Source organism: Sinohyriopsis cumingii, chromosome 3 (assembly GCF_028554795.1).
Source record: "Sinohyriopsis cumingii isolate HCF-2022 chromosome 3, ASM2855479v2, whole genome shotgun sequence".
NCBI lineage: Eukaryota > Metazoa > Mollusca > Bivalvia > Unionida > Unionidae > Sinohyriopsis > Sinohyriopsis cumingii.
Window position 1 is genome coordinate 104,631,316 of NC_142963.1, and position 14,008 is coordinate 104,645,323.

Consider the following 14,008-nt stretch of genomic DNA (forward strand, 5'->3'; position numbering starts at 1 on the left):
TCATGTGGCTACTGCTTTCTACAATACCCAAGATTCCCATTATAAAGTTGGCATTCACTTGGAGATGGCAATATGTGTCATGTTCTCTTGTTATTGGAAACAATACGATTTACACTTTTGCTTTTATCTAATAGTTGTAATAGATTTTTCCACCATATGTAAAATTCAAAGAACACTAGTAAACACTAGGAAAAATATAGACCCAGCAAAAAGTGAAGTAATATTTTAATTTTGAATATATATTTTCAATATTTCTTAAATAATTCCTATAAAGATAACGATTTTACATAATCAAGATGCGTTTAGGTTCGAGGTGCTTTAATAAACTTCGAAGAAAGATCGGCGAACTCTCCCCAAAGATGCACTGGGTTCTGCAGTTGTCTGAAATAAAAGCGTAGAAGGTCGAATTAATACTTTCACAAACTTAATAATATAGCTCATATTGCTACACTAAATGTTCGACTACTATATTGGACATAAAAATGGTTGCATTCGTATATTGTGATATCAGCCTGCAGTAAAATTTTAAAAAATCAAAGAAAACGAAAACAACAGCTACTTACAAATCTCCAATTTTTATTTTATGTCTTTTTCCCCTAACCCACCCTAAAAAAGACCTATGTATGTACCTAGTTTGGTGAATTTCCACCAAACGGATCGTGAGATGTGATTACGGAAAGACGGTGGATTGACCGATGGTCATACATATGGTGCATCTTACAATATTCTCCATCCGACTTACCTACCTATCTACATACCTGCCTACCCACCTACATACATACATACATACATACATACATACATACATACATACATACATACATGCATGCATGCATGCATACATACATACATACATAAATACATACATACATACATTAAAACTAATTAAACTAAACGTTTTATTAAGAAGTTCTCAAAGACGTCATTCATTTGGTATTTTTTATTTTAGTACATTATCGAAATAAAAATATTGCCACTTACTTATAATGTATTTGATAAATTGACTCCATTTAAATTTCTTATTATGAAACAACATAAGGAATCAGCAATTGTTCTTACCGATTTCGTGCAGGTGTCTGGTACATTGAAAACAGATGGATCTTGTATTCCCATGGTGAAATTTGTCATGCCGAACACCCAAAAATTGTCCGCTGAAATTTAAAATGTAAGAGTTTCAGCTATAGTTACCATGCAGACTGACCATTTAAACGTCCGAATATTGATTGATATGATTTTCTTTTTTTATTGTGTCTCTTTGTTTGTTCCCGGGTCGGGAAGTATGTTTGCAACAGAAATAACACGTCTGGAAAACATACTGGAAGTGTTAAAACTGCAGTCCTATATTATCTTTTTCATAAGCTTTGATACTTGATACGTCTTTTCTTTTTTAAATTTTGAATGTACATGTATTTCCAACAGCAAGTGCAATATTTTTAAATAAGACGGAATGTCACAAACATCACTTTCACTCTATATATGCTAGTGTTGATACCAATTTATACACTTGCTCAGAAACAAAGAAGAACACAAGGAAGAAAGAAATCAGAAATTTCACATAATGTGTGTGTGAGGTGAGAAGTATGAGATAATATACTGAAACAAACAACTAAAATTGAAATATGCTGGAAACAAAACTAAAGTTCAAACCGTGAAAGAGGAAATTTCAAACGATTCTGAAAAATACTTCAGAATCTATTATCTGTTTTTCGGTTTTGCCAGCTTAATTTGAAGAAACATATAGCTTAATAAATAAGTTACAAAGAAAATTCCTGGATTACATTAGGAAAAGAAAGAAAAAAAGTACTCTTTGCATAATACACATCAAGTAACTAACAAAATGCTCATCTTGTTTCTTCGATGTCTTGGGTTAAAGTTACATTACCACCATATCCCTCTTCAATATCCTTTCTTCAGTTTATACTATTTTAAAGAATAAAATCTTTATATCAAAATTGTATTGTTTTCTAACATCGGTATAAGTTCCTCTTACTTCCGGAAACGGTTCCCATCAAGACCATGGCTATAGGAACACACTCCCTCTTGGTCACGGTGAAGAATCCATTGAGGCCAAACCTACTAGTGGGAAACGTCTGAGCGTCAAGTCGATTTTCAGGCGTGCCATAGTAAAAGTCCTGAGAGGTAGCATTATCTGATAAAGTTGGAAATGTTTTCTGTTTGAATTAAAACCTTCTAACGACGTGAAATCAAACAATGCCCAAAATGTTTTCTCCAGTGTTTAGTTAGGCATATATTGCATTTCATACTGATAACTGATGAGAAATAGACATATATGAAATCAAATGTTTAAAAAGACAGGAACATTCTTTAATGTAAGCATGTATTATTTTCTAGTCTTTCTTTGATATAAACTATACCAGCCTTTCGAGAAATTATTAGAAGAGGAACGAGAGTAAAACATGAAAGGTCTGTAATATATTTTTAAATTCTGTTTTCTACTCTGTCAACCTTTCAATATGATCTGTAACCAATTCTATGCAAATTGTATATATCCTTGAACATAAAAATTCATTTAAAACCAATTATTCAAGATAACGTTTGATGCAATTGAGTACGTGATTAAAATCAACGAATACAGTGTACACGGTAATTTTGTTTCCTTTAGATAAAAAATACATGTATTAGAACTTATATGATAGCAGGAGGGTTTAATGTGTCATTTTCTTCATCGCGAGGAGGGAACTCGCTTCCTGTCAGTGCTGCAGGTAATGAACAACTTCTACTGCATATAGCAGAGTGATATATGGCTTTGATTTTCAACAAAATCGTCAAACACTATTACATGAACAATGAGAATTAAACTCGATGGATACTATACTATAGCGATTCCAAAAGAGAGATTATGCTACAAACCTGGTATCGTACTTGATACATGTAATGATTTGATGAATAGACTGGGTACCACAGAGATATGCCAAACAGTATTAATTGATCGAATATTTCGTTTTAGAATTGTTGGTCGCCTTGCCATTAGTCATATGCAGCTAATTACTATGTTAGATATGGAACCACCGTCTTAGTGGTGGAATATGTACTATCCTATGTAAAAGAATGACCATAACTGAATGAATGAATATAATTACAACAATTTTAAATACGGTTATATTCAGAAAACCAGAATATGGGTGAAATCTGTGAAACAATAAGCTTGAAACTGATGCCATTATTATTGCGTTTACTGTCTTCCCATCGAAGTTAAACATTTTTGCAAAACAATAATAATCCAGTCTTTACAATAAAACCGAGATCCCAGTAATAGTCATATGAGTGCAAAGTTTGGAATGACTTCCAGAATAGGCACCTCTCTCAATTCAAAATAATGAGCATTTTATTACAATGAAAGTTCTGTAATGCCAAAACCAAACTCATTCGGATATGTGTCATTCTATGCTAGGGTCAGTACTAATAAAAGTCGCGATTCTTAGATGCAAACGACTATTTCTTGGGAAACTTTGCAGGATCCTAAATCATATTTTCTCCAATCAGATATTTCTCATACGTTATTAGTATCTCTTGATAGCACTGTTTCTCTATAAACGTGCTACATTAAAGATTTTTTAGTTTAGACTTCGAAGGTATGCTTTAAATGAATTCCTTCTGAATTTCATGACCCATACGGGCTTCTAATGTAAACATCACTTGAAGAGAATAATAAACACGTACATGAAAAGGTAGTTTGACGTTAAAGAACAAAACGTGATTATTCTTCTTCTCTATTCCGGCTTTTTCGCATATAGATTAATTCCTAAATTCGCTACTCAACTACAATAACAGTAACGGCGCATGCTTGAAAAGCTCATAAAATCCGTCAACACCTAGTCCTGGATTCTTTATCTGTTATATATGTAGCCACCACTACACCGACCTACCTCAACATTCTGTACGATCTTATTTATGTTAATACGATATAAGACACCATTGATTTTTGCTGGGAGATCTAGGATATGTTTGGTCTAGCCCTCCGTATAGACATTATCCAATGTATCGTTTAAGGTACTGAAAACTACACTTAACTGTCCCCTGGATTAAAGTCAACTTCAGTGGATTTGCATTAGTTGATTCCAGCTTATTGGTCTGATATTAAAAACATATTTTTGTTAACCTTAATTGAAATACTGATCTAGTACACTGTCAATCATAAAAGATGAAATTTTCTAGAATAGGTCATATTCTGGTGACGTGAGCAAGCAGCACAAAGATGGTTTTGGATCACGAATTCATATCCCATCGAACTCAATGTTAAAATATATAAAGTGAAAGTAAATTCAATGGATTGGCATAAAACCGCACATGCTTCATTCATTCGAGGTAGCGATTTTTGAAAAATAGGTGGTTGGGGGCATTTTCGTGCTGCAGAATATGGCACACACAGGACTGCATCTGATAACATATCCGCACATTAAGAGTCCGTATTCTATTTTTTCAGTAGGAAATTAAATACAGGATATCAAAATAAAAATAGATATTTTGTTGTCCACTATTGTACATAGATTGAAATGTATGAAATATGTAATGAAAAAAGTTAAATACATTTACAAGCCAATGGATGCATATCAAATTTATTTATTACTATAAAAATATTGTATTTCCCCTCCTGGTTCTATGGCTGCAAATAATTAGTAGGCTGATCCCTATAGCATAACATCATTATTATACAGTTTTGCAAACCAATAACCTTAGACACAAGTTATGCACTACACTAATTTCGGTGATATTCTGGTTCTTTTATTGCAAAACAATTAGTAGTCTGATACCGAACATCAATTTGTACAGTTATGTGAATCGATAACCGTAGTCGCAAATTTGCATTACGCTGATTTCGGTGATATTCTGTGTACATACAGTGATAATAATTGACACTAAAGTAATGCAAGCAGATGATAAGAATCAGTGTTACTTTGCAAGAAATGTTTTTATGTTCATATATTATAGATGTATGCAATTAAAGCAATACAGGAATCTTAAAAAAGTGTCTCATGGTTTCCTTCGTTCCCGTTGTGTCTGTCATGTTCATGTGCATGCATGAAATAAACACCTATACGCAACATGCAATAAGAGGAAACACATTACACAATTCCCTGTGTTCATCAGTTCCTAGTGCAAAGATGATATATTGGATACTTAAAACGTTCCTATTTAGCGTTCATATTACATTAAGAAGTCTTTATGTCAGCTAAGACGTTCAGTTTGCTTTGCATCGGTTCTCAGACGAGAAGTTTTATGAATGTATAGGTGTGCAACCAAAGGATAAAATAGATGCTCACATAGTATCAACTGATACTATTGACTTGTCTTGTCTGCAAAGTAATAATACAAATAGTGCAAACTGTAATGTTGTAAAAGTAAATACACTGTTGTCAATTTTTGTACATAAACTGAAGTTTACAAAACGTATAATGGAGACAATAAATCCATTTGCAAGTCAATGGGTAGATCTCAACATGTTTAGTGCCCTAGTTTTTATTCCAAAACCAAAAACTAAAATAATTAGTGGTCAGATACCGTTATGGGCCCCAATTACGGAGCAAAACTAATAATTAAGATTGTCACTGCAGGGAAATATCCATATGATAAATGAAAAGTAATAATGATCATGTATATATAACGTTTATTTGTACACATATTCCTGAACTAATGTAATGTGTCGATCTTTGCGTTTGCAGATATCATCCTCGTATTTTCTAATTGTCTTTTAGACGCCGTTATTTATTTCCCTTATAATGTGCTCTACTGTTCAGTTTTCTTTCAAGCTTTCAACCTAAGTTCTGTTTTATTGTACAGTGTTCATATTTGACTTTTCTTTTCTGTTGTTGGTCATGCATGTATCTGAAAATGTTCTTATCAAGGAAACAATGACCGAATAATTAGTACGGATAAATTTGCTAACACACTGTAAGGTGGTCGAAAATTTCCTATTGGCTCTGTCCGTGTCATATAACGGACACACTGAGTGGGTGTGATAGATGTGATATGTACCTAGTAGGTGTGATAATACTGAGATATATATGTGATAAATCTGACATGAACCTGTATATGCGTACCTGCCATACAGTAAGGATCCCATGGTACAGATAAACTGGATTTATGGCACTCCGTTCCTTCAATGGAATACTGTGTCATCTATAAAAAAAAAGAGATCACAGCAAATACTATTAAATCTTCCACTTCATGGAGCATATACAAGCAGGTACAAATAACAGCCTCCTCTCCTCTCTCCGTTCACAACATCATACGTCAAGTAAACTCCGATATTTTGTGTACATTATCAACCAATCGAATTGCTTATCCATCTTTCTGACATACAACTACCATCGATCAAATTAAAATCTGTACATTGATGTAGTTAACGGATTAATAAATCTTATGAGAAAATATGCAAATATTTCTTATAGTCTGAAAAGATGATACCTTTGCAAAATCCTGGACTATCCGCTTGTTTTGTTTGGGTGCAGACAGGTACACGACTGCTATCATCTTCTGGTTCCCATCGAAGGATACACGGGTAAAGTCCTAACAAAATTGAATCAAACAGAAATTTTATATAGTTGATACTTTTTAATAGTAAATTCATCACACGAATTGATACATATTCATATACACAAAATTATAACATTTGTGTTTGGGTACGTTTTCCTTTCCGTATGATATCTCTTTCTTAAAGAAGTATTTTACATGTTTAACATTCATCTTTTATTGTAGATACCTTTGACAGAATCTGCAGATCATTTCCTCTTATCTGTACGTACAACATTCTCCCACCAACTTAAATACCTACCTACCTAAATACCTGCATACCTACCTACCTACCTACCTACCCACCTACATCCATACATACATACATACATACATACATACATACATACATACCCTTTATATTGGCATTGCTTCGAATTTTCAAAGCTCAGTTGTCCCACATTTTCTGCGCAATTTTTTGGTAGTTTTCTATGGTCGGAGTCATGGCATTGTTTTACAAGGGGACTATACCTCATTGGAGTAATGCAGACTGCTTAAATAATTAAGTATCTTAGAATGTATTATATTCGTGTTCTACATGATAAACGAGATTTTGAATTTCGCATAGTACGATTAGTAAATTCACAGTTATTCCAAATGGGAACATCTACATTCCTCATTCGTAAGGAGGCCGAACATTACTTGATGCACACAATTAATAGGATTGAAAACATCTTCATACAAAATGTTTAACAACCATCTCCAGATAATATATTTTTGGTTTTGATGTTCAATGTGGTGCTCTCTACCAAATTTAATTTTCAAATACGATGTAAATGTTTTTTATTACCTCCTCTAACGACCCTTTGCCGTGCGCCGAACTTGCCATCATCATCCCCTCATTGGCCTCCCACAGCGTTGGTACACAACATCGATAAGCCTCCGATGCCGATACCGCCAAGGCAAGCAGAAGGAGGCCGAAAAACATTATGAAGTCCTTCTAATATATAAATATATAACTCGTTAAAAGTGTAACAGCTGGCATAAGGTCAAAAGACTCACAAATGCACTTTAATTTGGTTTGATGTCTTAGTTCAAATTCAGTATAGTAATATAGTTACATAAAATCATTCCTTATTTCTTAAATGAGTTATAAGCTTTAACAGGTTGAATATATTCCACAAACACATTACAAACAGAAACCAGTGTTGAGGTTAACAACAACATAAACTATTACAATTACTGCTAGCTATCACTAGATATGAAAGTCTTATTTTATTTAAAGAAAATTAAAAAGAGCTAGATTCTTACCGTAGAAGTAAAGTGTGTATAAGATTCCAGAAATGTCTGACAGTCTGCGGTACGGTCAGGGATTTATAAAGGCACGCTTATCAGCGACATATGAAGTTGACAAAGAAACGCATTAGTCATGTTTCAAACGGGACCGATCACATGCTATTTACATTATTATGTCAATAGATAAGATCAATAAATTTGTCCCTATCCATAGGTACAGTACGAACAATCATGCTCCGTGGATATATTTTAAATAATAATTTTGTAACCAAGTGTAACCTTTAGTGAGGCAAACAAAAAGGCAATACAAGTGGCAACGTTGTTATGGAGAACTTGTAACAATTTTATAGAGAGAATGGCTGGGTGTAGGGGATAAGTGGCCTTGCGACATTTTAATATTAAATAATCCATTTTAGACCCTTAATTAATAGCGCACAATCCTGACAGGCTATTGCAAATTTGTATTATTAGTATTGGGAACACTGTATTAAAATCCAATGTAATGTGCACACCATATATTTACTAAGTCCATGTACTTGTAGTTTACTTGGTGCAAGTTCAGTTTTCTTTTTCTCTCTCACTCCACCGACTTCTCCGTATCATATCCCTTATGCAAGAGAGAGATCAAGAGATGAAAGAGCAAAGCAGTGAGGATTTCAGTGAAAGTGTGTAATATGTTAATTCATTTAGAAGACGGGGGTTATTAATATGTGTTACCGTTATTTTTATTATACAGCTAATTTGCGGAGAATATAGAAAAGATACTTTTGAACATAACCTAATGTTGAAACAATATTTATATATGCCTTTTAAAGCGCATCAGTAATGGTTTACCAAACTGATTTATACCAACCATTTTAAAGCCATGTCTGGCATTGATAATGTTTTCTATGGTTTTGTTCATCAACATTACCACAAAATTAAAAGAACCAGTGATAGAAAACAACTTTAATGTACTGAAAAAGTTCTGTACCAGCAAATTCGCTAGGAATGTAGGTTTCTTTATCCCACAAGCATAAAAATCTTGTCTCATTGAAGTTGTAATATGGAAAGGGGGCACTCCACAGATATGATGTTCCGTGAGTGTGGCGGGTGTAAGGTGAAGTTGTTTACATTTGCAACATGCACAATGGAGAGAATGTTGGTATACCTTTATGCTACTTTCTTGTAATGTGGCTGAAATTTTTTTTTGAATATTCTACTTGTGGAAATTGTACATGATCTAAGCTTACAGTCAACTAAAATCACTGACCCTTTGTGCTCAAAAATTCAGCTTGAATAAGTCTAAAGCACACACACATTAGCAGTTACTAGACAATACCAGCTTCTGAAAGTGAAATGAATGAATTATCAAATACATAAATAAAAAAGTTATCTGTTCTTTTATTTAACATGTGAAAACGACCAAGCGGAGCTAGCAGTTTTGTTTAAAGGTGCACATCTTAAGTAAGGCCAAGCTGTATGCTCTGTAACCCACGTTACACACATCAATCATATACCAAAATAAAAGGAATTATACGTTCTTTGAACAATACCTAAGATAAAGAAAGTCTTTTTAAATATCCAGTAGAACCAGTGAGGAAAACTGGGAAATTCGTTTTCTTTAAAAACCCTAACCCTATGCAAATTATGAAACTGTAGAACGTCACCAAAACAACAGGACATGCTCAGATTGATCCACGACTTATTAAAACATCAGATAGCGTTACATTCATAATTAGTTTAAGTAATGCAACTTCATATGTCTCCAAGGTATGGAAAAATGCCAAAATAATGCCTATTAACAGAGGAAGATGCATATAAGTACCGATCAATATCGACACAAGGTGACTTGCCAAAATGATTCTAAAAACCTGTACATTGCTAGTTTATGTCATATTTAACCAAACACTTGCTGTTACATCCTAAACAAGCAGGCTTTAGACATAAACATTCCTGTGAGACTGCATTGATCTCCCTAACTGCACTTGATCAAGGCAGAATAACAAGATCTGTATTCGTGTACTTCAAGGAATCTTTTGACATGGTGGATCATGAAATCATTTTGAGCAAACTGAAAATTACAAATGTGATGAAAGAACATTTAGATGGCTTACTTCATACTTAAACGAAAGAACACAACATGTTTATATAAATGATGTTCTGTCTTAACCTGGAATAATTAGATCTGGAGTCCCACAAGGAACAGTTCTAGATCAATTACTATTTATATTGTTTATTAATGACATACCACTTTTACTGGGAGACTTAATTTCATCTAAAGATCTCTATGTGGACGACACAACATTGTCAGACATCAAACCGTCACTACTTGTATCAAATTACTGTTTTTTTTTTTCATGCGAGTCCTCGTTGTTGTTGGTTTTCTTCTTTCTCTTTTTTCTTACCGTCATTTCAGGCGGTATTAACTGCAAACAAGCAGCCACCTTTGTAGTTTTGTTCTCCTCATCATCGTGTTCATCAAGTGTTTTTGCTATAAATCTTTCATTTACTTACAATAACAACTGTACTTTATATTTCTCGTATAGTTGTTTTAAAATCAGCCTATAATACATACATACATACATACAGACAGACATACATAAATACATACATACACACATACACACACATACATACATACGCAAGCACGCACGCACGCACACAAGCATGCACGGACGCGTACGTATGTACATACATACATACGCACACGCACGCATGCATACATACATACAGACAGACAGACAGACGGACATGAATACATACATACACACATACACACACATACATACATACACAAGCACGCACGCACGCACACAAGCATGCAAGCACGCGTACGTACGTACGTACATACATACATACATACATACACACACATGCATACATAAATACATACGCATACATACATACATACATACATGAGGATCTTGTCTATTACAAGAAGGTCGTGTAATTTAATTTTGTACATTGATGACTTTTGTTTTTCTCCTCAACGGTTTCACTCCCAGGGAGGTATATATATATATATATATATATATATATATATATATATATATATATATATATATATATATATATATATATATGTGTGTGTGTGTGTGTGTGTGTGTGTGTGTGTGTGTGTACATTCGTCAATTGTTTATGTGTGAAGTACTTTTATATGATCGATAACCGCTTTTAAAAGTAGGTTAAAAGCGCGTGTCGGTTGGAACCTTCCCACAAGTGAGAAACAGTAATAAATAAAACGTTATTCGACAATCCTCTGTAGATGCTTACGACAGGCATCCAGTTTATATTCTTTCTAGTTTATACAATATGGCACTGCAAAAAATAACCTTTGTTGTGGTTTCAGAGTCATTGCTTCTTTTTGCCAATGAATTTGCATTTCTTCAGTCTACGATCGATGGAAAGTACAGTGATATACATATATTGTCATGGCCATGTCAGTGAATGAGTGTTGACATTCGCTATTGTCATCATCAACTGTATCTTCTTCTTCTTAGAACGTTCAACTAGTACACAAACTATTAATACCACCACTACCAATATGATGCATATCATCATTAGTATCACAATTAATACTTCTGTTTATGCATATGTTTCATCTGCAAAGAGAAAAATTCCTACGTTTAAACAATCTTTCTGAGATATGTTCATTTTATGAGGTCATAAATGCATAGTTATCATCGAAATACATGTCAGCGCTAGTTTATCCAGAAATTTGTGTGCCTGTAATTTAATTTATTTCATATTCTTCAATCATAATTTTATTTATATATGAATTGGTAATGTTTGCACGGCGTTGTCTTTGCCTATTTTAAAAGAAACCTCTGCGCTATGTTATCAAATAATTTATGGGCATTGTTTGAAAGCTTTAATGGCCAAAAATCCATTATCAATGGTCAGGTTCATGTAAAGAAAGAAATGCAGCTGATTTATGGATTATTGTGTCATCATTACATGCTTTACTTTAAAGAACATCTTTGAACATGATCCTAACCTTAATGCTGACAAAATGGTATACAATGTATATACACTTTCTACAATAGACATATTACAATGACGGTAAAAAGAAGAAACAGCATCATCTCTTGCTTAATAATGAGTATGTCACATCTGTAATCCTACCTGACGCATTTATTGAAGTGTGTAACTTCACTCTATCCACGTTTATAAAACTCCTTCGCTGTCGCTTCTAGTCATAAAAATAAACAAAAAAGTATAAAAATAGCAATTACCTGAATTTTAATAATATTATTGAAGTTTGCAACTTCAGTTTAAAAATAACAATTACCCACTTCTTTTATTTGGGTGGATAAATATTCATCAGGAGATATTTTTATTTCAGAGACGGGCAAGATATAATACTGTTGAAACATATCTATATCTCGCAGATGTTAATAAGTGCACATCGTTGTTTTAGATCCTGTCGTGAATAAGAAGTGACATACATAAGGTGATCTTGATTTCATAACTATTAATAGCCACTGCAAAAATGTACAGTTAAATAAACAAATTCGGCTGCAGGTTTTGTTCTGACAGAAAATAATGTATTATAATATCAGCGAAACACGTTTGTTTCCCCTAGTGCTGTTAATTCTGAAGAGTTTCAAAGATATCTGCTAGTTTTCACAATTAACCTACGTTTATAATGGTTACGATCTATGTCAAGTAAAATTATATACGTTTATTGCAGTGCCAGTGAGTGGGGGCTCGGGGGTTGGGTTATAATATCAAAGATAAACAGCTATTAAGCTTGGGGGGGGGGATCCAGACCAAAAAAATCCCGACGAAATTCCTTTATCTTATAAATTACTACTTTTATTACTCACATTGTCCCAAAATATTAAATGCTTTACTTTAATGAACATCTTCTATTATGACCCTAACCGTAATGCTGTCCAATAGTATGCAATGTATATACAAGTCCTACAATAGACATACTATAACAATGGACAAAAGAAGACACAGCAACATCTCTTGCTGAGTCAATTTAATTATGAGCGTTACATGAATTTTAATAAAACGGTTGAAGTTTGCAACTCCAGTTAACCATACTCATAAAACTCCTTCATCAAAAGTTGGTGCCAGTGATAAAAGAAAACAAAAATGTAAAGAAATAACAATTAAAAACTTGGTTTGTTTTAAGACTTCCTCGGGAGAAAATTTTATTTCAGCGACAAGCACGATATGACACATTATAAACATATTTAGATCTTCCAGGTGATTATCAGTGCACGTCGTGGTTTTCGATCATGACGTGAATAACAGATGACCTTCTTAAAGATCACTGGTGATTCTGATTTCATAACTAATAATAGAAACTGCAATAAAGTACAGTTAAACAAACAAACAAAAACAAACAAACAAAAAAGGAAACTTAGCACTTACTTTGTTCTGAACGAACGTAATGAAATAAAATACCAGTGAAACATCTTTTTCGTCCCCTTCTGTTGTTGCTGCTACTAATAATATTATTATAGTAAAACGTCGATTATCCATTCTCCGATTACCTTATTATTTTGTGGAACTGGCTAATAGAACGTCCCCTAATCTTTTACTAATTACAATCCACATTTACACATAAATGAAACTATTTGCCAATCACGACGCCAACACAGAAGAGAGAAACAAGAAACAGCTTTTGTATTATTGAGCAAGAGAGAGAGAGAGAGAGAGAGAGAGAGAGAGAGAGAGAGAGAGAGAGAGAGAGAGAGATGGGGGGGGGTATAAATATATATGGAATAGTTGTAATAATAGCATTTGTTACAGACAAAAATACAATACAATGATGCTGCTTAATAATGTGATTTGTATGGACTATTTAAATCTTTTAATCATGATAACATAATGCACAGGCAAGAATATTTGCTTTTTTATTTTTTATAGTGCACATAAGGTTGCCAAATAAGGACATTTCAATTATGAGAGTAAAATGAATTGTGAATTAGATTTGACCTATCAGGTCAGAATATTCTAGACATTCAAAATCTGTTTCACCACAGAACTAATATTTGTTTGCACATGATTCAAATATAAATCAATAGTGAATGTAAATAAACTTTACTAATATTTACTTAATTACTAATGCATATACTGTAAGACGTTCGATGATCGCATCCAATTAAATCCGGATACTTCATTAACAGTCATGCTTTCTAATCGTAAATCCATCTTCTGGACTTCCAATACTTGGTCCAAATCTGTGTTCACCCGATGGGTCCGGATAATCAACGTTTAACTATGCTGCTATCTCGACATT

The 14,008-nt window shown here is 33.5% G+C and overlaps 1 protein-coding gene across 1 annotated transcript; it reads right to left on the reverse strand.

Annotated features, from left to right (window-relative positions):
* Window positions 1-208: 208 nt before the first annotated feature.
* Window positions 209-7,911, reverse strand: LOC149803459 (mammalian ependymin-related protein 1-like). Its single transcript, XM_089951419.1, has 7 exons — window positions 7,783-7,911; window positions 7,322-7,471; window positions 6,427-6,528; window positions 6,060-6,138; window positions 1,991-2,149; window positions 1,060-1,151; window positions 209-381 (listed from the first exon to the last, which is right to left on the reverse strand). The coding sequence occupies exons 2-7, from the start codon at window positions 7,457-7,459 to the stop codon at window positions 319-321; spliced, it is 633 nt and encodes a 210-aa protein (XP_089807545.1). The 5' UTR covers window positions 7,460-7,471; window positions 7,783-7,911; the 3' UTR covers window positions 209-318.
* Window positions 7,912-14,008: the final 6,097 nt, after the last annotated feature.

Bases quoted from the DNA above. Each gene is read 5' to 3' on its own strand.
- LOC149803459 (XM_089951419.1), bottom strand. From the start codon at position 7,459: ATGTTTTTCGGCCTCCTTCTGCTTGCCTTGGCGGTATCGGCATCGGAG. The intron at 6,529-7,321 runs GTAATAAAAAAC...CAATTTTGTTAG, and splicing joins GCAAAGGGTCGTTAGAGGAG to GACTTTACCCGTGTATCCTT. The intron at 2,150-6,059 runs GTACGCATATAC...CAACTTTATCAG, and splicing joins GGATCCTTACTGTATGGCAG to ATAATGCTACCTCTCAGGAC.